The sequence below is a fragment of the Daktulosphaira vitifoliae genome, unplaced genomic scaffold (assembly GCF_025091365.1).
Source record: "Daktulosphaira vitifoliae isolate Bord-2020 unplaced genomic scaffold, ASM2509136v1 Scaffold_5, whole genome shotgun sequence".
NCBI classification, from domain to species: Eukaryota; Metazoa; Arthropoda; class Insecta; order Hemiptera; family Phylloxeridae; genus Daktulosphaira; species Daktulosphaira vitifoliae.
Window position 1 is genome coordinate 12,167,252 of NW_026099576.1, and position 26,142 is coordinate 12,193,393.

General features: G+C 25.5%; 1 protein-coding gene across 2 annotated transcripts in view; it reads left to right on the plus strand.

The window, feature by feature from the left end:
* The first annotated feature begins 243 nt into the window (after positions 1-243).
* LOC126906863 (prolactin-releasing peptide receptor) overlaps positions 244-26,142 on the plus strand; it is a 78,967-nt gene continuing 53,068 nt past the window's right edge. For both annotated transcript variants that reach the window (XM_050687767.1, XM_050687768.1), the window contains exons 1-2: positions 244-384; positions 12,764-13,165. In XM_050687767.1, the coding sequence (XP_050543724.1) occupies positions 12,782-13,165 (384 nt within the window). In that variant the 5' untranslated portion in view covers positions 244-384; positions 12,764-12,781. The remainder of the gene's footprint in view (positions 385-12,763; positions 13,166-26,142) is intronic.

The window sequence follows — 26,142 nt, forward strand, 5'->3', positions numbered from 1 at the left end:
TTCGTTTTTTGACGTATAGAAATTTGATTGGAAAATATTGTTATCCTGATTATATTTTAATGGTTGATAATTTTCTAAATTATGTTACAAAAAGCTGTAGATGTTTTAAACAATTTAAATATAATGATAATAATAAATTAATATGAAAAATTATGAGAAAGGCTGGAGAATTTGGCGCAAAACCGTTAAAGAGTAAGCCACTGTGGTGGCGCGTCGGACGACGCCATAGCAACTGAATTCAGTTTTGTGTAGTATCCGATCGTCATGCTCAGGGGGTCCTTGTCAGCTTCACCTGTCAGTTCCTCCGGAGTGTTTTGGCTAAAATGACCTAAAAGCTCAAAGTACCGTGACTAATAGGTAAAAATCATCTATAATTTTCGAAAAGTAAGTATATGGGATTTCTATTTTTAAAAATAAAAAAAAAAATTATCGTAAAAATAAACATGATATATTTATTTTAATTAAAGTTTTTTTAAGATATATGCTCAAATTAAAGAACTAATTTTATCAATTACAAAAAAAAAAAATGTGAATTTGGATGATTTGTTTTGGAGAAATATCTGTAATTTTGTCGAAATAAAATTTTAAAAGAGTAATGTTAATTAAATAGCTAACTATACTTTTATTTGTAGTTTACTGTAAAATTTGATGTACAACTTTTTTTTTTAAATGAATCATCTTGTCTCAACTTTTATTTAAAAAAAAATCATTAGCAGCATAATATAAAAATTACGTTTCTCTTTTATTAAGTTTGCCATGTGATTAACACTTTTATTAAATATATATTGAATAAAACTGTTTAGATTTGTCCAACAAAAAGAAATGTATAGAATATATGTGTGTGTGTCTTTGTACTTTCAGGATATTAGTCTCAGATCTAAGTATTTATATTCAATTATTATTTCGCTGTATTTTTTTTTAACAAAATTTTTTATTTTAAAATACGTTATGTAAAATCATTCGTTATAATGTTCTTACTACTTATATTATATTGTTTGTGATTTCATTTACTCAATTCGTTAAACATAGAGAGAGATGCCGAGTGCCAATTCTACTCGTTTATAACCCGGAGCTATTGATTCAAACTAACAACAAGAAGTTGTGTTTGAGTGGCCGTTTTAGAATTCGATATCATTTAATTACTTTGTCAAAAACTCAAGTTAATCTTAATAACAATTTGCANTACTCGTTTATAACCCGGAGCTATTGATTCAAACTAACAACAAGAAGTTGTGTTTGAGTGGCCGTTTTAGAATTCGATATCATCACTTCTGTCATGTTCATTTAATTACTTTGTCAAAAACTCAAGTTAATCTTAATAACAATTTGCCTATCTCTAATCAACTATGCCTTACTTGGACATGCCTACTAACTATCTATGCTAGGATTCTAGGTATTACACATTTACACATGCTTAGAAATGTAATCAGAAAAAAATTGTTTTCTTAGTTAGATTTTTATATTACATAAGGTGTTCAGTAAGTAAGAAAACGGGTTTTTTATTGTTCTCATTGTTTATAACAATTGACATGTTTCCTTACTTACTGAACACTCTGTATATAATTTAGTTAATTAATGACTTGAAATAAATCATTTCAAATAAAGTGTTAAATAAATAAACACATCATGGTTAAATTAATACCTTCTCAGATTCGCCTCGAAACTATAATTTGTTAAGACAGCAAATTATATAATTTCCTAAGTCTCGCTTTTTGTTAGTAGATACTTAATCGCAACTCAAAGCTACTTATAATAAGAACTGAGTTCAGATGCTCTAATTACTATTTTATTATACATTTTGTTTGGTTTATAATTTATACACTAAATATCATAAAATATTTAAAATTATCACACGTAAACTAGTTTCCTAAAAATTACAAATATAAAATCAACAAATTATATATTAACTACTGTATAAATAATGTATTTTAATTGTTTCAAAGTATTTAAAACATTTTTTTATATTCTCGTTCAATCTTATGCCATTTTTAAATAGTTGTAAGCATAGTGGAAGGATTGTAATTTTGTTGAGGGGCGGGGGGAGAGAGCTCAATTAATTTTCCCTCATTAAAAAATAATATCTACTTAACAATCAATTCATTTTGATAATTATCTGGGGGGGGCTTAATAGAAACTAGGGGAGCTTGCACTAGCTTCGTTAAACATTTGTAGTTCGACCAAGTTCCCTTAATAAATCGTATCCTTATATTTAAAAACTTATTTGGTATAATTTATCTATAATAATAAGAAAAAATTGTATTTTTCAAAATTCCTGCGGTAAAGTATACCATTTATTATAAAAATATTAACACCAGTACGGGTTGTATCTGCCTACTCTATGTATTAATATTCCAATAGCTCATTAAGTACTTTTCCTCAAATTGTGATAGATCCGACAAATTTTTTTCGAGAAAAAATTATTTTGATAGTATAGTTTTAAGTTAAAGTTTTTTTTATTAGAGTTAAATAGTAAAACATATGTTTTTAACGCAGCCTACAAAAAAATAAAAAAAAAATTACGAAAAGATCAATAGTTATAATAGATGATACTCTGACAATGCGAGGAATAAGTTTTATTTTTTAATATTGAAAAAATCGAGTTTAAGTATATATATATATATAACAAATATACGTTTTTCTTTAACTTGTATAACAAAATGTTATAACAATAAATATTAAATTTATTTTTTGTTTTAACTTGTTGTTAAATACTGTAAAATAGTAATACAGAGACATTCATTGTGCATTTTATTAATCTCATTCCCACTTCAAAACTTCGCTTGAAGTTTACAAAAACTTTTGTCATTAATTGTTTTGTTCTTTGGTTCGATTACGTCATCAGTTTTCTGCGTTGTTTCAATAAGTACTAGCGATAATCAATTAAAATGACTTAAATACTAACATCGATCATAATTAAAACTAATTGGTTTTTAGTAATTTCCATTGAATAAAATATAAAAAAATGTTATTAATGAAGTTAAAAATAGGTATCAATAATACAGAAAAACATTTTTGATACTTAATTTAAAATTAAAAGATTTATGATAAAACTATTAAGATTAAATACGGATTTTTTGTTTATTGTAAAATAATAAATATAAGAACTATTAAATGTTGAAACAGCAGAAAGTTATGTAAAAAATTCACTTCACATAACTAGTTAATATGATTTGTTAAGATTAAAAATAATTTGACTAACATTACCTATTCGATGTGGAAGTAATAGATATAATAAAAACTTTAGTCATTCTACTACACTAAAATAAAAATAAATAAAATAACGGCGAATGTGCCTTTTTTAGTGTGTGTGCTCTATTGTGTAATTTCATCTTTCGTATCATTTTTTTAAATAATTGCTTATTATACGGGTTTGGTTACTTACGATACAGCCACAGGTGCACTTAGTAAAACTGGAGTTCAGCATTTTACTTTTATGTTAAAAGTATGAGTGATTTGATTAAACTTTTTAAAGTAAAATGTCTTATTTTGTTATTATATGTATCCTCTTGTTTGTACAGTCACAGTTATATTAAAAATTGACAACTATTACAATGCGTACATTTATAAGAAATATCGAATGTAATATTTTATGTCATAAATATTTCTTTGTATATCATGTCAACAAATAAGTCAACGAATATTTATACCTAATATAATATTTTTTGTATACTACTCAGAAATTTTATGCTTACAATAATAGAGTTGTAGATTTTTTTTGATCAAAGGACTTTAAAAGCTGTCAGTATGTTTTGCCTAGTATAGAATGAACTTATTTTTAAAATTTAGTGGAAATTCACAATTATATATCAGAGTTCAAAATTAATTATTTATAATTTAAAATAAAATGTCAAGCAAGATACTGAAGAAAATATATAAATATATAACAAAGTGATACTTTTATTAACAGTTAATTAACATGAAAAATTAAAATAATATTGATAATTTTTTGTTTTAGTTTCTTTTAGGTACATGTTTATCTTAATTTATTAATCATTGAGTAATTTTAATGTTCTTTCCTTAATTTTTACAAGGATGTTAACTTTATTTTTCAGGAAGACGACGTACATGATTAATTAACATATTTTTTTTAAATTACCTAATTGAGAAAATGAATGGTCAATAACAATTTTTGGATCAGTATTTCAGAAGTTATTAACAATTCTAAGTAAATACTAAAGATGAGGCGCGGGTGCTGTCATTTTTATCACTAAAATATTAATATCTCCCAAAATATAGACGTAAATATAATTTAATGTCAATAATATTTTTCTTATTTTGATCATTATCTAATAAATAAGCTTTTTAAAATAAAGTTAACACCTTTATAAGATATAAGGGATAAAAATAATATATACATCTTCATTGATAAATTAAGAAGATCATGATTCTAAAAAAAAAGAAATTAAAAATATTATTATGTTTAATTAAGTTGTTTGTGATAATAAAATCACCCTGTATATACATAATAAAAATGAATGAATACTTAAATGTGTATAAGTTGACTCATTAAGGCTAATACATACACTCTCGGAATCTATTGAAAAATCTAATTATCATAAAGAGATCAATTTTTTAGTTTAATAAATTCAATAATGTACGTATTTAAATAATATTTTACATCCGTTTCAGGATAAAATTTTTTAACTTTATGAGATTTTATGCTTTAATATTAATATTATGTTACAAAAAAAAATTATAAATAATTTTATTCTAATAATTTTGTTATCCGATATACCGTTTATATGTAACAGAATGTTAAGGTTAACTGATTTAAGACTAATAACTTATTGTTTATCCACTAATTATTCATCTTACAAAAATCTTATCTTAAATATTTCGATTGAAGTCGCGAATTTTATTAGAAAAGTATACATGTAAGCTATTCTAATCAATGCAAGTTTAATATCGTAAATCTTCGAGGTACCTATTAATTGCGAAGTGTTGAATTTTTATTGGTAACTACCAAATCATGTATCAAACACAAATACTTTTTTTCGATAGCCTATTCATGTTTTATTATTATGAATAATAATAATAATAAAATAATTTTACATTTATAATACTTTATCTATTTCTAAATGTTTCATATTATGTTCAAAGACTAAAATTAATAACCTACGCCACTAGAAGTATATTGAGGGTTTTTTTTCAGTTAAGGTTTTTAGTATGTATTTATTGTTGATAATGGAAACATTGTTATCGAAATACGTAACCGCGAATTTTTTAGTATTTTTTCTTTTTTTTATGAGTTAAATATTTTTAATGCTTTTCAGTTATAAATTAATAGTTTTAATTTAAAATAATATTAGCCACAAGTAATACATTTTTAATGTATAATTATTTAAAAAATTAAAAAGCTATTTTATTATTATATATTACATTTCTATAATATATTTTAAGTAATAAAAATAGTTTTAAAATAATTTTAATAGAATATTTTTCAATGATAACCACTCAGATAACTTTTTAGTTATTTATAATATACATAAATACTCAAACTAGCTATATAAAATTGTAATTAATTTAGTTTTAAATTAATATTTTTTATAAATTTTTAATTTTAAAATTATTTTTTTGATAAGAAAATAATTCAGTGTGTTTAAAATAATAACATAAAAAGTAATATACAGGGTGTTCAGTAAGTCAGGAAACGGGTATCTATTGTTCTCATTGTTTGTAACAATGAGAACAATAGATACCCGTTTCCTGACTTACTGAACACCCTGTATAAATTGATATCTGTTATGTGTACCTTAAAAAAAAAAATAATAATAATAATTGATGTTTTTTTTTAATTAACTAGAACCCTTTTAGAACAGAAATCATTATCAAAAGAGTTAAAAGAAACCCTAATGGAACTTGAAATCTTAATTTCTTTTGTTGGGAGCCACTTCAAAATCGTTTATAAAAATCTCAATAGTTTCAACTCCTGAATCTATGAACAATTATTTAGTAATTAATAAACCCAATTAATTATAGGTTACTAAAAGTAAAAAAAATAATTCATTTTTTTTAAATGTTTCATTAAATATTTCTTTCATTGTGTAAATTTTAAATGCATACAGAGTGATTGATTTATAGTTAACTAAGGATTTTTTTTAGTTATATAAAATTGTTAATAACTTTTGATCCTTTATTTTCTTTATTAGATAATTTTCTATTTTATAAGCTAGTCAAATATGTATGTTGTTATACATATGTTGTGTACGATGAAAGATCGTGATCCTTTATTATATAATATACAGATGCATTCTGTATATTTTTATTTTAAAAATTAATTATTCGGTATAAAAAATAGTTAACCATATATAAATTATATGTCTATATAAATAATAATCATTGTACTGTTTAAATGATATAAAACAAAACAGGAGAATGCTTTTTTTACGAAAAACACTTTGTTGTTAACTTGTGTATAGTTTGATATAGTTTCCTAAATGTGTCAAAATCAGCTATTTTGATTAAAAAAATAAACTTGTTTAACATACGTCTTGTAAAATTTCAAAAGCAATAGCCTTTGAATTAAAATTATAATATTAATATTCATATTAAGATAATTTTTAAAAACACTAAGCATTTTCAGAATTTTAACGAAGTTATTATTTTTTAAATTGAATTTAAGAAATATTAATTACTATATTTTACAACACCGTATTTGTTCTCTATATTGGGCTTCCATAAAACATAACTATAATAAAAGCATGCATCGCAAATTTTCTATTTTCAGTGAAAAAAAACTAGTATACCATTTTTTTCTAGTTATCAATGAAATGAGTTTTTGAAATATTCCGTTATTAAAAAAATTATAACAATAGGGGTAGAGTGCTTTAGCCATTTTAAAAATTTTATTTTCATACCATTTAATTTTAGAGATACTTAAACTAAAGTTTAAATGTTTAATTCTAAGAGTTATATCGTTATAACAATCAATTCTACAAAAACTAAATAATTTAGTTTAAACAAATTTAAAAATTGTTTGATTAATAGGTTCCTTCCTTGATCTTACGATGACGTTTTGTACTTGATAATATTTGAAAAATCTTTAAATTTTATAACCTAAATATTTTAGATTTTAACAAATACCTAATTTTATCATAATAAATGTTATGTAATCTTTACTTTACGGATTTCCTATAATCTCTTTAGGAGATTAGTGGTCTATAAAGGGTCTTCGCCACCTCCTTTTAAGAAAAGGTCTCAATAGAAAGTATTATTTTGTGATGGTCCATTTTCAGTTGAAAATTGCTACTAATTTCAAAGTATTGGACTACAGATACAACTTCATCTTTTTCCTTGCCTTTATCCCACTAATCGTTGTCGACAATCCTTATTCTAAATTTCTACTTGACACAATCTCCTACATCATTAACGTAGATATTAGCCGTCCTTATATCGCATTCCATAATATCCATAATATTTTTTTTGTTCTTCCTCTACCTTTTCTTTTAATAATTTCTTTCTTACAACATTCATTTCCATAACTGTTCTCACAGCTTCCGATTCCTCACTCCTCATAACATGACTAAACCACCTTTGTCTATTTTCTTTCATCTTATCCACGATTAACGCTATACCTATACTCCCTCTTATATGTTCGTTCCTTATTCTATCTTTTCTAGTCACTCCAGTCATCTATCTAAACATTCTCATCTCTGCTACACTCATTCTCTGCTCTATTATCTTGTCAACCACATAACACTCTGAACCATACCTGTTTCGCTGGTTTCACTGCAGTTTTATAGAACTTACATTTTAGCCTTATTGAAATTCTCTTATCGCATAACACACTAGACGTTTCTCTCCACTTCATCCACCCACACTTAATCCTGTATCTTAAATCTATGTCAATACCACCGTTATTTTGTACAAATTATTTTGTCACTAATCTCCTCATTTCACTTTCCTCGTGTTTTTCTCGATTAAATTCGTACTATATATACTCTGTCTTACTGCTACTTATTCTTAATCTCTTTTTTAGAAGAGCTGATATCCACGCCTCTAGCTTTTGATTAATTTTATCCTATATTTTCAAATTAGCATTATATTGTTAGTGAACAACATGCACCGCGGTACCTGTCCTTGTATTTCTCTAGTAATTTCATCTATCGCTAGAAAATATGTAAGTACTTAAAGCAGAACCTTGTTGCACTCCTACTCTTACCCTGAAATCTTCTGTTACTCCACCCATAATTTTAACCTTGGTCCAAGTGCCTTCATATAGATTCTCTATTATAATAATATAGTTTTTTGGACTCTTTGTCTTATTAATGCCTACTTTAAAACCTCCCTCGGTACTCTATCATACGCTTTCTCCAAATCTATAAATACCATATACAATTCTATTGTCATCAGTCTATGCTGTGTAGTAAGACTCTCGCCTGGGATAAATTAACAATTTTTACTCGCTTTACATTCTCTCTCTTCAACATTAAATAATAAATGTATGATCTATTACTTCCACTTTTAAAAGTTATATAATGTTTTTTCTTCTTATTAAAATAACTATTAACTACAGTAAGATCACACGATACTGCAAGATACAAGATTCTTTATCTAGCCTCATTCTTTTTATTAAAACCATACCTTCCGTGTACTCTATCATATCCTCTCCTCTCTTTATCGACATGTTCATTCATATTACCATCTATCATCGCATCTTCATTATTAGTTCTTCTTTACATTACCTCATCTATCTCTCTTCAAAACACTTCCTTGTTTATTTCATCACATCCTATTAGTGGTGTATAGGCACTTACTACATTCAACATTTTATCCTCGAAAATTAATTTTACAACTATAATTCTATCACTTTTATATGAGTCCGGTCTAGAGTTGAGTGATAATGTCCTTACACCATTGACACTACAAGCATCGGGTAGGCTTGTACACATGACTGGTGATACAGTTATCACACAAGTTATGTGGCTGGTATTCTTTAAATTCTTTATTTTCTCTCAACTGTTGTGTCTGCGTAAATCCTAAATAAGATAATTCGCTTTAGTTTTATCGGTAGTCCGATACAACTAAATGTAAAATACAAATTCACTGCTTTTTTAATTATATAGCCATGGTATCACATACACTCTTTTTAAAGTATTGCAATACTTTTCGTTTTATTTATAAAAACAATTTACCCCGGGAAAAAGTATACACTTGGTTTTTTTTAATATTATTATAAAGAAATGGAACCGCTAAGAGTAGGAAAGGCTGAATATAATCCTGAAAAATTTGCTTATATTACCACTGCTATAGAATGACACTTAAAATTGTATTTTGTTACATAAAATATATAGATCATTAAGAACAATATGTAAAAATGTATATAAACATTACATATCAATAGTATTAATCCATCATTTTAAATAAAGTAAGACAACTAAAATAGGTATTTAAAAAATATTTTGATGTATAAAGTCATATAATGGCTAAGATAGAGAGACAAAAAAGTAAAAAGAAAACGTATTATATTTATACAATGTTCGATAAGTAAGGAAACAGACCAATTGGTGCAGACAATGAGAACAATAGAAACCCGTTTCCTACTTACTGAACACTCTATATAAGACAATAATTTTGTGATAGCTAAATTTGGCTTATATTTGATTCGATATAATTGGCATGTATCAGGGTGTGTGTGGTTACTAGAAGACAGGTTCGTTTTTAGAATTTTTTTTCGGTTGGGTTTATTGAGAAAATTATTTTTTGCTCAAATTCTTCTAAAGACTTCATTCTGAGTAAAAATTAGATTGTCACGATTGCGACGGTAAACGAGCCCTTCATATAAACGCCATTGATCGAGGAATACAAATACACGAAAATAATGTGAAATCATTATTGGTTTCATAAATTGGTTAATTTATCACAAATTTTTTTCAAATTTAATCTATGTCTTCTAAGAACGTTACTTTAATTATCGTAATATTGATGATTTAATATAATATTATCTTTGGCTGTGTTTTTATATTGTATTTTTTATAAATAGTTGAATGACGAATAGTGATTACAACTGTTTTGATTATTTTTAAAAATTTTGTTAGACATTTTTTCACATAAAAAATACAACTATAGTATGAAATAGTGAAGTATATTTCTTAGTGAAAAAAACTACTTCATTCATTTTATTGACGCTGTTAAAAACTCTATTTCTAAAAAAAGTAGTTTGTTCTCGATAATAGTAGTAGTGCGCTACTTCCAATCACTAGTTATTTCTTTTTTTATCACGAAGGAAGAAATAATGATTGGCAGCTTTTTCTAAAGATCTTTTGTCAAGTTAATTTATCCGTTTTCGACCGATATTTAAACCAATAACAAAATGCGTAGGTAATGTTTTTTACCAACACATTTACACTATACTGGTTGAATTATTTCGTGTATTTTTATTTTCGTTTTATCCTAAATACATTTTATCATTAAAAATAATGTTGAAAAAATATTATTTTATAGCACATGATTTATGAAATATGTTTTAATATACAGTGAACAGTGTCGTTTAATAAAAATACTATATCTAATTTTTTGTAAAATAATGATTTATTCATAAAAATATACTGAATAAAATTTCATGTATTTTTATAAACCATTATTAATATTGAGTTTTTGTAAAAATATAACTATTTCTAAGGATATTTTAGGCGTAACTTATGAAAGTTAAATAAGAATCTATAGTTATTTTTGTACTATAAGACGAAAAAAGGAGTGAATAAAATGTTGTTAATCAATTTTGTTGTACTACTATTTGTTTTAATATAATTTTGCGGTATAGGTGAAGGGGTGTGTAAAGTAGTAGTGGTATTATTTGTGTATTATGGTGAAATGGTATTTAATTTATTTTACAAATTAAAAATTGGTTTTGATTACAATTCGTTAACATTAGAAGTATTTATTCGTTTCTGTATTAAACAACAATTTAAAATTTATATAAATATTAATATATACAAAAATAAACATATTTATTTCTATGTACTATTTAGTATGTGTACGATTAGTGGTCGTTATATTTCTAACCTTAATTTCAGTTGTATTGGTGATGAAGTGTTCGTTGATGTAGGAGTTCAAATATAGTTGATATTTGTGCGTATTTATTCGCTGTTCTCTCAAACATTGTTTGTTGATATTTCCATTTAATTCATCATGAAAAATCTTATTGTTACTTGTTAGTTTTTATTTAGAGAGAAAAGAAAAACAACGTGTTCATTTTTTAATAAACAGATATCATTACGTATTTCATTTCTTTTTAAAACATAACCAACCAACTATTTTATCTTCTTATCACTTTGTTAGGCATGACAACATTTTTCCAGCGCCGCCACCACATAACGCGAATGCAAAAGTCCCACACGATGTTGCCGCATATTATACAATAATACGAGTAATAATACAATAATAGTACATTTACAACATTTCATCTAAACTGTACCATTACAATGGTTTATATAGAGCGTCACTTACCTCGCTTCTCATCTCTGAATCTTTAAATGCTAATATCTCAAATAATAAACATTTTTAAACAAATAAATAAAATATAATTTATAATAAATCATATAGTTATAATTTCTTTTTTAATATTGATAAATATTGTGAAATATATTTAACAATAGGAGATGTATTGCCTTTAGAACTAATGAATTTCATTGATAACAAGTAAATCAAAAATAAAATAATAAAATAAAAAATTTATATAATACACCAGTATTAAAAAAGTAGTTCTATACCTATAAAATTTTGTTTTTCTATAACAAAAAAAAATTCAATATCAGGATAAACAAAATTGAAAGGGTCTTTGTATACATATTGACAATATATTATTTTGACGAAGCATAGAAATACAAGTGATTTCTTTTTATTCACTCATAAAACCTTTTAATGAATATGAAATCCTAAAATAGCAACTCTATCAAAAAAAGTGTAAGTTTAACAGCTGTGGTAACAAAACCTGGCTAAGTAAAAAAATATTATCGTATAAATAAAATTCCCTATTTGTTTTATACATAATTAAATAATAAATAGAGAGTTTTGTAGTACTATTCAAAAAAATTAATATTCCTTACATCTGTCAATAATTAGGAAAAACTGGGAAATGTTGGACACTTAAAGATAAACTAATACAGTAAGCTGACAATTTATAAATTCAATAAATTCGCACAATTTTAAAAATTTATTTTATTTCATAACAAAACTCCCGGCAATTGTCTGCCAAACATTTATAAATCTAAAGTTAAAGAATATTTTTCAATAAAGATAACATGAATCTCTACTAAGTACACGAGGTAATAATACGCATTAATTAATTAATTTTTTATTAGGAATCATCACAAATCATCACGATTAGATAATCTAGAGTACAGTAGAAGCTTTTAGGTGACGGAGTATTCAAGTTTCTTTTATCAGACCCATTATTAGATTTTAAAAATTACCTAGAGAGCATTGGTGTAATATTTCCTAAATGAATCGGAAAAAATCACTATAAATTTGTTCGTATATTAAAATAGTCGAACATACATTTAAATAAAATATAAGAACATTTCTATCAATGTATTTAAATGTTTTATCTTTTAGTTAAAAAAATGTTGACTTGGAGATTTTTTTAAAAATTTTATGTCATTCACAACTATATTCACATTTTTCGTTCTTATATATAAAATAATAATAGTACTTTTATAAAATTTTAATAAAAATGGTCTGTTCTGTTGACGTCTAATCCTAAAAATCATCACAACATGTTCTAAACGTATTCATAGAGTATGTACTTTATTCGTGTGTTTAGGAGATCATCAACTGTAGAATGATCGAGTTGAATCCTATCCAATTGGATGAGATCCCTCACAAATGGATAGCTGTGATTGTCGACTACCTGAGGGGCTTTCGGAACGATACCACTGATTTTAATCGGCCACAACTGCGGCCGTCCGTTCGACACACTTACTTGGCATTTGTTTGCGGGTACAGTGCGCTTATTGTGGCCGGAGCTCTTTGTAACGCGTATGTGCTGGCCATTGTCATACGCAAACGACTCTATGCAGCCGATCCGGTGTACGTGTACGTGGCCAACTTGGCATTAACTGGCATGCTTGAGTGCGTTTCCGTGCTGCCTATTTCGCTGATGGTTTTGCTGGTACAGAACTGGATATTCGGTCGGTTTCTGTGTTTTATGTTGCCCATGTTACAGGTCAGTATTCGCTTTTACTTGATTATAGTTTTACTGTCGACATCTTTGAAAAATATTATTTCGCACCTTTTTATTTCCCTAAAGGCGTAAAGATTTATCGGTTCAATTTCAAAAAGTCGAAAATATTTCAGTGTTAGTAATACACATCGTGCTAAATAGCCTATAAAAATTAACGGAGGTGTTACATTTGCAATAAAAATATTTTCAAATAAATATTTAAATGATTTATTAAATAAATATAATTACTAATTGGAACATTATAGCAAGTAATAAAAATATGTTGAACGCAAATCTAATATTATGAATTAAAAAGTTTACTAATAGAAAATTTGTTTTTATTTTAAGGCTATTAACTAAATGTCGATTGTAATTAGTTATAGCCTGAAACAAATTTAGTTTTTAAAAGACTATAATGTTGTGGATTTATTGGGTAATATTCAAAATTGATATTCGTGTAGACCTGTGCTGAGTATTAACAAATAATGTGTATAATTAATATTATAAACATTAAACGTATAGGTTAGTGTTGCCGGGGTTTTTCTTGATATTAAATAAATAGATAGTTTAATTGTCAAGCAAATCTGTTACTTAATGTCTCATTTTTTCTCGAAATTTATTAAAATGCAGTTTTAGTAGTATATTAAATATAGTCAGAATAAATAACACTTTTGGTAACATAATATTATGGTGACAAAATTAATAAAAATATATTTGAATATTCAAATACATTTGAAAATTGGATCGTAAAATGTATAAATTGTCAAAAAGATCTCAAGTGTTATAAATATAAGCGTTTGGAATTTGGAATTTCAAACGAGAAATAATTATAGTACAATAGGTAATTTTTTTTATGAGAACATATAAATTGACACATAAGGTTAATACCATTCTTAGTAATTGCAACTATCAACATATAAATGTTCAAATTAATTTTTTTCTATATATTTTATTAAAAGTCTTATAGTTTAACATTCAATAATACCAAAATATATTTTTAAATACTCATTAGTATGAGAAACTTTGGATATTTCGAGGGAGATACCTCACTAACCCTCTTCTTGTTTTAGATTCGACACAGCTTAAAAGAAGAAACAGAATTAATCAAACTTATCTAGATGACAAATTTGTCGTCAAATAAATTGTGAAAGCAAATTTTGCGAGCGTGCTTAATTACCGTTATGGTAATTAAGGTAATGATTACTTAAGGTTTCTAAATGATTTTTTAACAATATAATTTTAGGAATATGATATAAAAGCATAACAAACAATAAAAGAATTAAAAACATTTATTTACTACTTATTAACACAATTTATCTTAGTTAAAATATCAAAAAATAAATTTAAACTAAATAACACTAATAAATAATTATATTTTAATCATTAACCCAATTATTTATTTTAAGTAGAGTTACTAATACACGTTCGGTATCTGTTTTATAAATGAGTGGACAAAGAGTTAACAATAAAAATCTTAAAACATGATTTAAGAGAAAAAAAATTTCCAATTCTTAGAAATTTTAACAATAACTCAGTCTGAATATCAATATAAACATTGGCAAAATATGCGTAACTAAACACATAAATTCTATATAATTTTCATAGTTTTTTATTCATTATCTATCTAAAAGTAGAATTAGTTTTGGATGGGTACATAACCTATGATAACATGAACAATAATCGTTCATAACTCTCTCAAAAATATTCCATTTGAGTGTGCCACTGTATTTCTACATTTACGGCACCAATATAACACTTATTTTTTCGGTTAAAAAATAATAGAAAATACTTTTTTTAATGCATCATACCAAGGATTTTTTTAAGGTTTAAATGTTAACTAATTTAAACAACCGCCTCCGGTGTTTGTGGTCCCATATAGTTTCTCACGTGGTTAGAAAACGGATGTAAAATAATGATTAATCACGAGCGGTAAACGATTTTGGTGTTTGGAAAGACGTTGACGAATTACTGTAGAGTCATTCGCTCCTTTATTTTTACAGTCATCTGGTGAACCTGACACGGTATTTAAATAATCGAAATTTTAAATTAAAATCGATAATCCTCAACTTACACGTATTATTTTTAAATGCTCCAAGACGTTTATTCAACTACAATACACATAAGCAATATCCGACGTGTATGTGTTCTCAGCATGAACTAATAACGTGACGTTCGCTGTTATGTAACATAATAAATGGATTACATTTTTACCGTGTCAAAAATCTACAATTCAGTTAAAGGAAACTTTTTCTCTAAAATACGTGCTCTCGGTATAATTTTATTATGTTTGTAGTAAAAGTTTTTACTGATTTAAACAAGAATAATTTAATAATAATACAATAAAAATTAATGGAAACAATTAATGTTAACTTCATATTTTAATTTTTGTTGTCATAGAAATTCATTAATTACAAGTTGCTTTGAAATTTTTTTTTTTAAAGAGCTGATGGCATTTTTTGAAGTAAAATAATTGTTATTTTAAGTGTATAAACTTATATAAATGAGTTTTTTTTTTTTTTTTGTTAATTACTGAAAACATTTTTTTATTTGACAGTCTTGTTACTATTGAAAAAATGTATTATTTAGTAATAAGTAATTTTAAAACTGATTTTGAAGTTAATACACAGAAGTCTTTATTTTGCATAAATAAAACGCCGTCTCACGAATTTATACCTATTTGATTTCGATAAAATATAATTTATTATACTCCACTCTGGTATTTCTTTACTTTATTCATATAAACCTCACATTAAGTCATCGTCTTTTTATGTAAGACTAAAATACAAAAATAAGCGTTGAGCGAGTTCAATATTTAGTATACGTAATTATTTAAAAATATTTTTAGTTAATATTTATATACAATATTCATATTTTATTTCAAGTTTTATAGATAATAATTAATAGAATGAATATGTTAGTAAGTTAATGAAATACAGAATAGTATTAAGATGAAGAATAATTTATTTGTTTAGAAAATTGATATTAAATATACAGAGTGATTCTGTTATCGTTAGTCAATAAATTGATCAAAAAATAAAAATAAAATAATTTGTATTTTCTTTAGATACATGTTATTTTCAATTTATCACAACCACGTAGAATTGTTGATATCCACCTCTTTTGTCTTAAGAGTAGCAATTTAATAATTTTAAATCATACTATACATAATTAACTAGTTTATATTTTAGATAATGATTTAAATGTGAAAATAACTGAATGATAACAACTCTTGATCCAATATTTCAGAAGTTATTGACATTTTAATACCTAGGTGGGAGGTGGAGTGAGACCGAGAAATATCTAATAAGAAAAATGATATAACTTGTGTCTCACTTCCAGTCTATATTTTAGAATCGTTTAACTTCCAATATAATGTGTCAAAAGTTTTCCTCGGACAGTCATTTTCTTTAATGGGATCATTTTTTATTATTTGAGCTAGTTAAATATGTATGTTGTTTTTTAAAATTTTAAGTTGTACTACTGTGCTATACAGGTTTTGACCCAAATACCTGTCAGCAGTAACCCGAGGGAACCACTACAGGATAGCTGGCTAGGTTATGTCTACCTTAAGTACTGAGAGTTCTTTATTGATTTCTGTGCCCTTAGAGGAACTACCAAGGGACGTATTATATTAATATACAGGGTATCCTACCGTGATTTACTAATTTGACTATACAAACTAATGTTAAAATTAGTAAATCTCGGTGGGATACCCTATACTCACGCTCTAATTAATTACAACTATACAGTTTATTATGTCAAACTTAATAATATTAAAAAAGTACAACCTGTTTGGGTACCTAGAGATGTTAATAATCCATACAGAGAGTAAACTGCGACACACACACCGCTAGTTATGTTTTATTCAGTTCATTATTAAAGCTACGGTGTTACGAAGATGGTAAGAAGTCAATTGTACTTTAGTTTCGTGTATTGTCTCATTATTATAAGTCTTTATTGTTTATATATGCTGTATGACCTCCCGTCTGTATTTCAGTGTTATTGTTACAGCGCCCTAATGCTACCTCGGCGATTTACATATGTTAGGTAAATAAGAGACACGAGCACATTAAAATATCAGTTGGTACTCTTAAATGAAAATATTAATACGGGATCGATCTGAAAAATACTTAATTACTTATAAATCAAAAAATCAATATTACTTAACAAAGCCAAGGATTAAATTCCTAAATTTTTTGTAATAAATTTAGTAGTCAACGATAAATCAATTATTGATTTTCTTGATTGAATTATTTTACATTATTTAAACTACTAAAATATGTATGTTGTTATTTAAAAAATAAAGTTTGTACCTTCGTAAGGAAAAAAACAGCTCTAAAAAGTACTTAATGATTGATAATCGAGAGTTGCATGAAACTAAAAAAAATCAGAAAAACTTCTTGATATTATTATTATTTTATGAGAAATCGAGTGGCTAATGTTAAAAGAATTATCTTTATATTAAAAACTGTGATTTATTAAAAATACTACTTCCATTCTTTTGTTAAATATTGATTTTTTCAAATAAATTTATTGATCAAATTTGATTTAGTTTTGTAAACCATTATAATTTTCAAGTTAATTATAAAAAAAAACTTTTTTTAAATGTAGTTTTAAGAGTAACTTTCGAAGTTTTAATGGAAACATATAACTATTTTTAAATAATTAATTGAAAAATGGACTAATTACTAACCAAATAAAAATTTGACTGATCAATGAACAATTTTGTATTGTTATTTTTTATGATATCAGCGTTATAAGGTTTATGAAAAGTGATTGGCGGAGTAGTGTTCAGTGACGTTTTTTTTTTTTAACATAACGCACAGATATTTTTTACACCTTATTACACCTCAGTATAATGGTAATGTAATGGGTTCTCAACTTTTACAACTGATCCCTTAAAACTAACCTTTGAAGAAAATTTTTTACAATAAATTTGATAATTTACCATGATGGTTTACAAAAATAAATAAGATTTCGTTCAGTATTTTATATTCTATAAAAAAAGATTATTTAACATAAAAATTGGGGGTTGTTTTTTTAAATGATATTTGTTTTATTTTATAAATATAAAAGTATTGGTTTAATTACAATTTGTTAAGATAAAAAGCAAATTATAGTTTTCTGTGTTAGACAATAATAAAATTTATACAAGTATTCATATAAAAAAATAAACATATACATTTTTATGTGCGATATAGTATGTGAATGAGCTGCGTATGATTAGTAATAGTTTAATTTCTGACCTTAATTCCTTCGTTTCGGTGATGTTGTGTTCATTGGTTTAGGAGTTGGAATATAGTTGATACTCGTGTGCATTTGTTCACTGTTTTCTCAAACATGGCTCATTAAAATTTAATTCATCGTGAATTTCATATTGTTACATTTTAATTTATATTGGAAGAAACAAGAAAAAAATTTGTTCATTATAAAAAGCAATAACCAATTACCAATATTACATCTTATCACACTTCCGATGCATGGCGACACATAACCAACGTCGCCACTACAAATCGAACATAAAAATACTATCCGATGTTGTCGCCATTATATATTTACAATACTTATCTTACTTTACAATATCTTAACTGTACCATTACAAATTTTAATAAATTATTCTATACATTAACAAATGTGTTTCCATAGAATTTAATAAAATGTTTCTGTTTCACACTTATTAGAAATAAGTGAAATATAATACTAATAGGTATCTGAAATATGTATTCAACGAACTCTTAGTATTTTAATTGTGCAAACTATATATTTATTGAAATACTTTATCAATATATATGACTAAAAATTTAAATATTTTAGTTTTTATTGCGGTATACGTAATAATAATACAAAATGTAATCACTAAGTAAGGAAACGGGTTTCTATTGTTCTCATTGTTTTTAAGAATTGATCTGATTCTTTACTTTTAGAACACTATATAACACTATGTATATGCATAATAATTATTCTAACAAATTGGGATCTACGCAGTGTGCTGTCTAATATTAATAATACGCAAATGATTTGATATTGTCGCTGTATTTAATATTAATACAAATACAGTTGAATGTCAGTCATTATGTTTGATTATGAGCATGTCAGGTTGATTTATAGAATTTAGTAATTCAAACCATAATCTGTTGCAAGTACAAAGTGTCCCTTGGCAAAATGTCAACAATGCTTTCTAGTACTTATTTAATAATATTTTATAATAACATTTTAGTAAGTTAATGAATTTTATTTGCAACAATACCGTTATCATTTTTATAATATTCAACATAAAGGAGTTTGTTTAAATAAAATTTTAATTGAGTGTTTGATTTATTTCAAAGTTTTATAAAATTGTAAGCACTTTAACATTAATACCACATTTCTAGTTTTCTATAAAAAAAAATTATATTTATTAAAAATATGAAACACTGTTAAATAATTATTTATGTCAAGTTCAGGACTGTCAAATAATAAACTAATTTGTATAACTTTTAACTTCTTGGAAACTTTTGTTTTTGTTCAATTTCAAGTTCTTTATAATTCTGAAGAACAAGGCTTGTTCTTAAATAGATCAATTGGGTGGGATGTTTCATACCACGGTACGCAGGTATCCCAGTTCTATTCTATTCTGATATTTTCCATTTTCTCTACTGCAAGAAGAACCTTACAATAATAGACATTATTTACATGCTAAAAATAAATCTATAAATAAAAATATGTACGAAAAGCAAAAAGTCAAGCCTGCGCCGATCCATTTGGTTTTGTACAAAAAATAAAAAAGTAAATTAGCTCTTGGAAATTACAATCGAAAGATTTCTATGTTCTTGAGAACCTTTTATAAATCATCATACATTATTTTAGAAAAAAACATTTACATTTAAATTTCGCCCATTCTTTTGTCTATTTATTGTTCTCTGAACATATTGAACACCGGGTCAACGCGTCTTTACTGCATTTTAAAAAAATGCATTATTTATATCTAAATAAATGGTTATTATTTGAAAATATAATCACTATAGTATCTTTAAAATGACAAATTAAAAATTCATAATAAGTGCAACTATCTATAATATATTATCCAGTAATAATTCAAGATTACATAATAATTATTTCATTGTGTAACATTGAAATTAATCATAAAACTGATTTATAGATAATATATTAAATTATATTTTAGAGGAATAATTTACAGAATGAAATTTCGATATTACGATCTCGTGTCCTTACTGAATCATAAAACATAATATATCTTGAGTGACATTTTTTTATAGAAAAAACATCATTGTTATAATATATAATTTAATAATAATTATATTGAAGATGAGATATCTATGACGACGAATAAAATGTATTGTATAAGATTGATAGTAATTTTAATATTTGAAAATTTTCATTAAAAAAAAAAAGTTACTAATGTAAGTGGTTAATATCAAATATTTTTGACATCATGTTACTGTAATCATCATTCAAATATCCATAAGATAAATATTTAAATATTTGCTAAGTGTTAACTATTGAATATAAACTGAAAAAAATAGTTTAAATAATATTCAGTGGTTCAAAAATACTTGTTATTCATTTGTTGTACATAACTTGGCTTTATTAAAATCATTTAATATTTTAAATATGGTGGCTAAATTATAGAACATTTATCACGAATACATTCAGAAGTTTTAATCGTTAAAATTTATTTTCAACAAAGATACTGCAATAAATAAATCTCTTTGTTAGTAGCTTTAATTAAAATAAAATGTTCAAATATACTGATAAAAAAAAAACAATGAATTATTTTCTTTAATAATACATTTAATACACATTTGTTAAAATGCACAATTACAAATACACAATTGGATAAAAAGCTTATAATTATGACAAATAACTTATTACATTGTATTTTCAAGACAATTTATAAATTTAAATTATAAATAATATTTTTTATCAAACGTGTATAATTTAAGTTTAAAAATAATATTTTTAATGATATTTGTATAATTTACTTTCCTTTTAGTCCCCAAAAGTTATCTTGAAATTGTTTGATTTTTTCTATTTAATTTAATTTTAAAGTGTTTGTCAAATATTACTATTTAGATATAACCATTACTTTAATTTTTTTTTTTTTATTCATAAAATGTTTAAATACAAAATTATGATAAAAATAATTATACTTAATTTTTTTAATTATATTTTTTCAATCTGTATACACAAATAAGAATGTTCAAAATATTGAAAATAAATAATTAGTTAATTACATTAGATTTAAATAAATTTAAAGTATAAATGGGATGTTAGGTAAATTTATTGGGTTTAAAATCTCCATGTTAACAAGCTAATCCATTACAAAAAAAATCAGCATATGGTATTAGTCGGTCAACGTGCCAAACATGTTTTGGTCGACGTCCAAATATACCTTTTCTTTTTGTAAAAAAGGTACGAATTTAACATGAAATTCGTGTGCGTTTACTAATAGTTATTGTCTTAAAACAAATAAATGTTTCTTAATCCACGAAACAGTAAGTAAAACAACATGGCCTAATGAGCGTTTGCAATTAAAAATGTTAAAACAGTGTTTTACGTTGGACGTTTACGATCTTGTTAATTATTTTTGCTTTATTTTTTTTTGTTACCTTTATCTTCAGAAAGTTTCTTTTTGTTTTATTGTTACAACCTTTAAGAATTATTAGAAAAAAAAAAGTGCTTTGTGATGTTAGACAAGAAAAAAAATGATTTAACATAGAAATGAACGTTCTAATACAAATAAATATTTACATCTATTATATAATATATTTAATAAATAACGTTAGTAAAATAACGTTATAATAGAAGTTGTGAACTAAGTTTTAGAACATAAAACAATTCATGCATTAACATTGTGCTGTAGGGAAGAGTAGTATAAGTTAACGAATTGTAAATATTTTCCGGCTTAGTTATGATAAATAAATTACAAAAAATTGGTTACTAGTGAGAAAAATGATCACTTTGTTTATTCAAAAAAAGAATATGATTTTGCTTATAGTGTGTCATAATTACTCTGACGACAATTCGCCGAATGAAGGTTCGTTTAAATGTCAAGTTAAAATAAATAAAATTAATCAAAAATGTAGAGGACTGTATTTTGTATTCTTTAGTGCTGTTGGCCCATTGCAATAATAACAATCATGGATAGTTTAATCTATTGTTAGTGCTCCTCAGTAGGTTGATTTGTCATTCGTCAACCAAACAATGCAAAACGAATTACAGATGTTGACAACATAAACACACGCGGTCGAGCCCGACGCTGTCGACTGTGTACAAATTATTCTTCAGCTTCTATCTAGAACAAACTCCATAACAAAAGGAAACGCTTTTGTACACTTATTACATTGGACGTTATATCAGCGCAGTAATCCGTATTAAAACATCTAGCAAAATAAGATGAATTTAACAGATAAAAACAATAAAGTCAAACAGTGATTCGTACATCAACTCGTACGTAAAAAATGCATAACAGTGACGCAATTGGCGATCACCGCAAACTCTTCTACAAACGGTAAACCAGTTAGGGCAGGTCGCACTCATGACAACCGAAATACAACAACACAGCACTGATTCCCATTGCACCATCCCTCTTTTGTCAAAACCGAACACTTATACTACCGATTTTATTGTTTTAATTTCTATCGCCTTTTCGCAGAAGAAACAAACGGATGTTTTGTTCCAGTTAAGAAGCTACCAGAGTAGATTATTTATATTGCGTATGTAGGTACATGCTTTTATTAAAAAAAAAAATTGCGTACTAAGAAATTGAATTTGTTTGCCTAAATAATTATTATGAACTCAATCAGAAGGTAAACTGAATGTCAATAAATGAAAATATGAAAATAAAAATATAAATATAATCTATTTGCTAACCTGCAAGTCTCGGTTTAATGTCTTGCCCGACTGTACGCAACATTTTTTTGATTTTATTATTTTTTTTAATCGGTTTGAAGTGTTTTTCTCAGAAATTTGACATAATAACACTCTAGAGTTATAGATAAAAACATTTATTGTTACTTGGCTAGTTTCGATTTAAACTATTTCTTGTCACGGGACACCACAGGTTAGTTTTTTATCGTATCTTATTTACTTTAGATAGAACTGTAGATTGTTATTAAAATAACATTAGATCTTTCCCATTCAATCTTCGTTTTAGTCTTTTGTTTTGTCACATGAGAGATCACGGACCAAATCCCAGCCTAACAATCTATCTAGTACCAACGTCACGTATTTGCTATTCGTAAAAACTTGCTGGCGATTGCTTTCAAGGCTTTAGCGATCGAAGGATACACATTATGTCAGTTTAACTTTGAGTACACATATGGTCGAAACACAAAAAATATCTTTGGACTTTTGATGATATATAAACCGCTGATTCATCATACGTGAGTGACCCTTGTAATACTTTCTAAATATCTATTTTTCGTTACAATGAAATTAATCAAGAAGTTTTAAACTTTTAGTTTTTATGTACAATGAAATAATTTTAACTTTTTTAATAAGTAATAGAACACTGATAAAAAAATTCAACATTTTAAAAGTAAATTTATTTTTAATAATTTTTATGAATCTGTATTGTGTCAAGTGGAATTTTAGAATAAGGGTGGCCGACCCCAAGTAGTTGGGATTAAGACGAGGAAAAAGAAAAAGAAACTGTAATGTATAAAATATTTTAAGTTTATTTATATTTCAATCAGTAGTTTTGCATAATTTACTTATTTTTTTATATATAATTAGTGATCATAAATCAAATTTCAAACACGATTCTGTAATATCCATTTTTTTTGTAATTTTTGAATATTTTATTTTATTTGGATCTTGCACTCTAAGAATTATAGTTATATTTCAAGTCTTTGTTTTTAACGAATAACTTCCATTTACATTTAAATGTATTTTTCAGAGAAATAACTGTATAGTAGAATTTTTTTTTCAACAATCTAAATACTCCTCTTTCTATATCAACCTTGGTTTTACTATCCTTATTTTTTTTTTTTTGTGTCGACGATTTATGTTAAAACGATTTCCGTGCGTGCACTTGGCATGTTTTTAATTGAGTTAACTTTGGAGCTTGTTTAATTTATAGTAGAAGTTTCAAATTATATAAATATACAGATCTAGTTGGAGTACAGGGAAACAAATCAATCTCAAATGACATTGGCCGCTACCGAAAGAAAGGGTCACGTCACATCGTCTTTGTTTTTTTTTCATGATAGACGTTAAAGCAACCTTCTGCTTTAGAATTGCATTAATTCCAGTGACGCATAAACTATTTTGCGTGGTATAAAATCACATTAGACAAAAACACTTTTTTTTTTATTTGTGGACCATAAACAACTTTATTTTTTTCCTGCTAAAAGTACGAGTACACCGCTGTCTATCCTAGCAATTATAACTCAAATATTTCTTGTACAATTCTAGTTTTACTCTCTACATAATATCATATAGATATACAACAGTAAAATAATTCATTTTCTTCTCTGTATTCTATTTGTGTTTATGGTAAAATATTCCGACAAGGCATGGTTGTAAGATTTTCTTAAGAGGCGCGATACCATTTTTTTGTCAACATATTCACGGGTAAAAATTTAGGATAGACATTACCACATTAAAATAATTATGCTAAAATAATTTAATCAAGTTAAGAACTCGTTATTTCTTTCCTTGAGTAACGTGTTGAAATTATTGAAAGTATAATAAGAAAAACCCAGCACTATGGGAACGCGACATAATTGGCATAAATAAGTATAGTTAACTGTCAGTGATTAAAATCACTATCAAAAAATATGCGTCAATGTAAAATTTGATATTTTTTTTATATATTTTCAAAGTATTTGATTTTTAGAAGAAATTGATAGATTATTCTAAAAGCAACATCAACTCCTATTTCCTTAATTATATCCTTAATTATGAGTTTAATGATTTATAATTATAAAACATTAATATATAATTACTATAGTATTTAAATTTAGAATGAAATTGATATTAATTAATTTAGTATAGTAATTTTTTTAGAGAAATCATATAAATTTATAAAGTAGTTGTATATTTTGGTATGACTCAATGATACTTGTTCTAAAATCGTTATTGATTCATCAAGATTTTTGTAAGAAAAAGAACTAAAAAATATAATTTTAAAATTTTGAAAAAATAAATAAAAATGTTTATTTATATATTTTTTTTGTTAATAATTAGTAATTAAAATTATGTTTTGAACGTAGTCTAAGATGACAATAATTGTTTAGAAATTATAAATGAAATAATAATTGAATCAAAAGTTATGGAATTTTCCATAACTAGGTTTTGAAGCTAATGAAGAAATACATTGCGAGATAACTAATATAATAAGTATTTTTAACCGACAAGTGGACATTATACTCATTATCCGAAAACAAGAAAAAGGATTGATACGAGATCTAACCATTCGGTGGTAAAAAAAATTAAACTATCTTTAAGCCATGAATACTATACATATAACTTCATTACGTTGTTCGCAATTGAGAAGTGTTCAGTTTGGTGCTAGGGGTACCACTTCAAGTCTTCTCCTTAATTTTTTCAAGTCTAACGGACTACTATTAATAAACGAACATAAAAAAATACATTTAATCGTTCTTAAAGACACACACTAAATAAGTTTAATAATCATATTCATTCACAAGTTTATTTGCATGTGAATATATATTAATTTAATTATTTCCTAAATATATAATGTAAAATACAATTAATTTCTATTTTCTATTCGATTTATGTATTTTACGTATTGATAAGTACACTGTGTCATAAGGCAATCTTAGTTTAAGGCAGCCCACTTAATTTTTATTAAATTGAGTTGTTTCTTTCTCTTTATATTATATTTAGGTCTATAAAAAGAAATTTTTATTTTTGGTAAAATTATTTGAGGTCAAGAACTCAATAAATGTTAGCTTGAACATGCTTAATTAAAAATATGTTATATGAGATGAGTAATAATAGTTGAGTTGCAC